Raw genomic sequence first — 2,155 nt, forward strand, 5'->3', positions numbered from 1 at the left:
TCTGAAGCCCCAGCCTGGCAAACTCTCTCCGGAGCAGAGATCGGACGAATTGGCAAGGAGCAGCAGCAAAGCTGTTTTCTGCTTCTTCTTCTTTCTTCCTGGCAGGAGACAAGAGTGAAGAAGGAGAGGAGGCAAAGCATCCCAAAAGAAGCTGCCAGGTCTCTCTTTGCAGAAGAAGAAGAAGAAGCCCAGCAGCAGCCCAGAGAGCTTGTCCCTCCTCCGACAGAAGGCTAACTGGAGTGATTGTCCTCCTCCTCCTCCTTCCCCCCGAGATCAGGAGCAGCCCCCCTCATGCTCCAGAGGAGCCACCTTTCCACTGGAAAGCCAGCGCTATGCCAGAGAAGGCTCTCTTTCTCCTGCTGGACGTGGCTCTTTTGGCCTTGATCTTGGAGTTTGGGACCTCTCTCTTTGGGATTCTCGGCTGCAAAGCAAGTGAAGGTCCCCTCTTCCTCTCTCTTGGGGAAAACTAAGTCCTGGGTCCTGGAGGTGCCCCATCTGCTCTTGCAGAAGTTTTCAAGGCTGTGCCCTGTTCGCCTCTGCAGGGAACCGCTCTGCAGAAGAAGAGGAAGACAGCTCCAGGCAGATGCCCTCCTCACCTCTTGGCTGAGACACACCTGGAGGGAGGGGAGCTCCAGGTGCCTTCCCTGGCTTTCCAAGGAGATTGTAAGGGGACCAACCTATTCTGAACCTTTCCCCCCTTCCTGATATACAGGTAAACAGTCTACCTGTGGGAGGTGTAGAAGAACCTCCAAGCAGATGTCCTCATCATCTGTTGGCTGAGACGTACCTGTAGAAGGGTGCCTTCCCTGAGCTTCCAAGGATACTGTAAGCAAGGGGACCAACCTATTCTCAACCTTTTTTCTCCTCCCCCCCCCCCCCCCAATATCCAGGTAGCCAGTCTACCTGTGGGAGCTGTAGAAGAAACAGCCAAGTGGATATCCTCATCACCTCTTGGCTGAAACATATCTGTGTTGGGGCAACTTACATGTGCCTTCTTCTCTGACCTTCCAAGAATATTGTAAAGGGACCAACTTGTTCCCAGTCTTTTCCACCTCCTTTATAAAAAATGTCCTCCTCATATACAGAATGTGTCAGGGTGGTTTGCTCTTAATTACCTAACACTGGGTCCTTAGGAGCACCAAGGAAGTCGTCTAACCAGGGAAGAACAATGTATGGGGAATTTCTCAACTCCACTGGGGCGACGGACCCCCATCTGATCATCCAGAGCAACACTCCTTTTCTTGGGAGCACCCAGAGACCTGTCAGCTCTTCGGCTTTTTACATGCCCACTGCCAGAGTGTTAAAAGAAGGTGAGATAAATAAGCCAGACCTGGTGACTTATATTGTCCTCTTCTTGTTCCTACTCCTGGCTGTGACTATTATTGTACTTTTTATTAACTGCCAGCTGAAAAATTCTTTTTTTGCCACGCTACCTTATGACAGATCACTCCGAGAAGCTAGGAGCCCCTGGAAAACACAAGCTGTCTAGCAGAGCCTAGACAGGGAGAGGGGAAATGTCCACTATAACACTTTGTTGGATGTCAGTACAAGGGTCTCATGCTCCTGAATACTTGTGTAATAGGAGCTTGTTTCTGTGTGCTACTGGGGGGAGGCAAGCACTGAGAAATAATAGGATTGTTCATAAGCACCAAAGCTGAAAGAAATGTGGGAGGGGGTTCTTTAACACTGTACGAATTTGTATGACAATGCAAAGACTTATTTAACTTGTGTATAAGAGGGGTGGGAGTAGGGTTGACTGCAATAGGATTCACATAAAAAGAGTTCATGCTGATTTGCACAAGTCAAGCATTTGCGCAATTCACTGGGATCTCATGGCACATGTACCACTCCATTTCAGACTGCAGGGATCAAAAGTATAAAAGCAAATGTGATTCCTGGTTGTTGTTGTTGTTTTTTTTAAATCCATTATTGTATAGTGGACTTTGTGTTGAGAAAGACAGGTAGTCAACTGCTGGTGACGCTGCTGCCTGGGTGTCTGAAAGATCTGTTATTTCTTAATTATGTTCTTAACATTGTTATGCCAAGGAACCAGGATTTTTCTCTGCCCCAGCAACCTTTGATTTTCATACCACAATGTATACATCACAGTGTGGTGGTAGAAATTAAAACAGGAAAAAAAAAACAACTCTCTCAA

General features: G+C 47.7%; 1 protein-coding gene across 1 annotated transcript; it reads left to right on the forward strand.

Annotated features, from left to right (window-relative positions):
• The first annotated feature begins 877 nt into the window (after positions 1–877).
• Positions 878–1,892, forward strand: SMIM32 (small integral membrane protein 32). The gene has a single exon (XM_089503116.1). The coding sequence runs from the start codon at positions 1,169–1,171 to the stop codon at positions 1,487–1,489; it is 321 nt and encodes a 106-aa protein (XP_089359242.1). The 5' UTR covers positions 878–1,168; the 3' UTR covers positions 1,490–1,892.
• The last annotated feature ends 263 nt before the right edge of the window (positions 1,893–2,155 follow it).

The sequence above is a fragment of the Sceloporus occidentalis genome, unplaced genomic scaffold (genome assembly GCF_023333645.1).
Source record: "Sceloporus occidentalis isolate IW3139 unplaced genomic scaffold, rSceOcc1.0.p SCAF_1, whole genome shotgun sequence".
Classification (NCBI taxonomy): domain Eukaryota; kingdom Metazoa; phylum Chordata; class Lepidosauria; order Squamata; family Phrynosomatidae; genus Sceloporus; species Sceloporus occidentalis.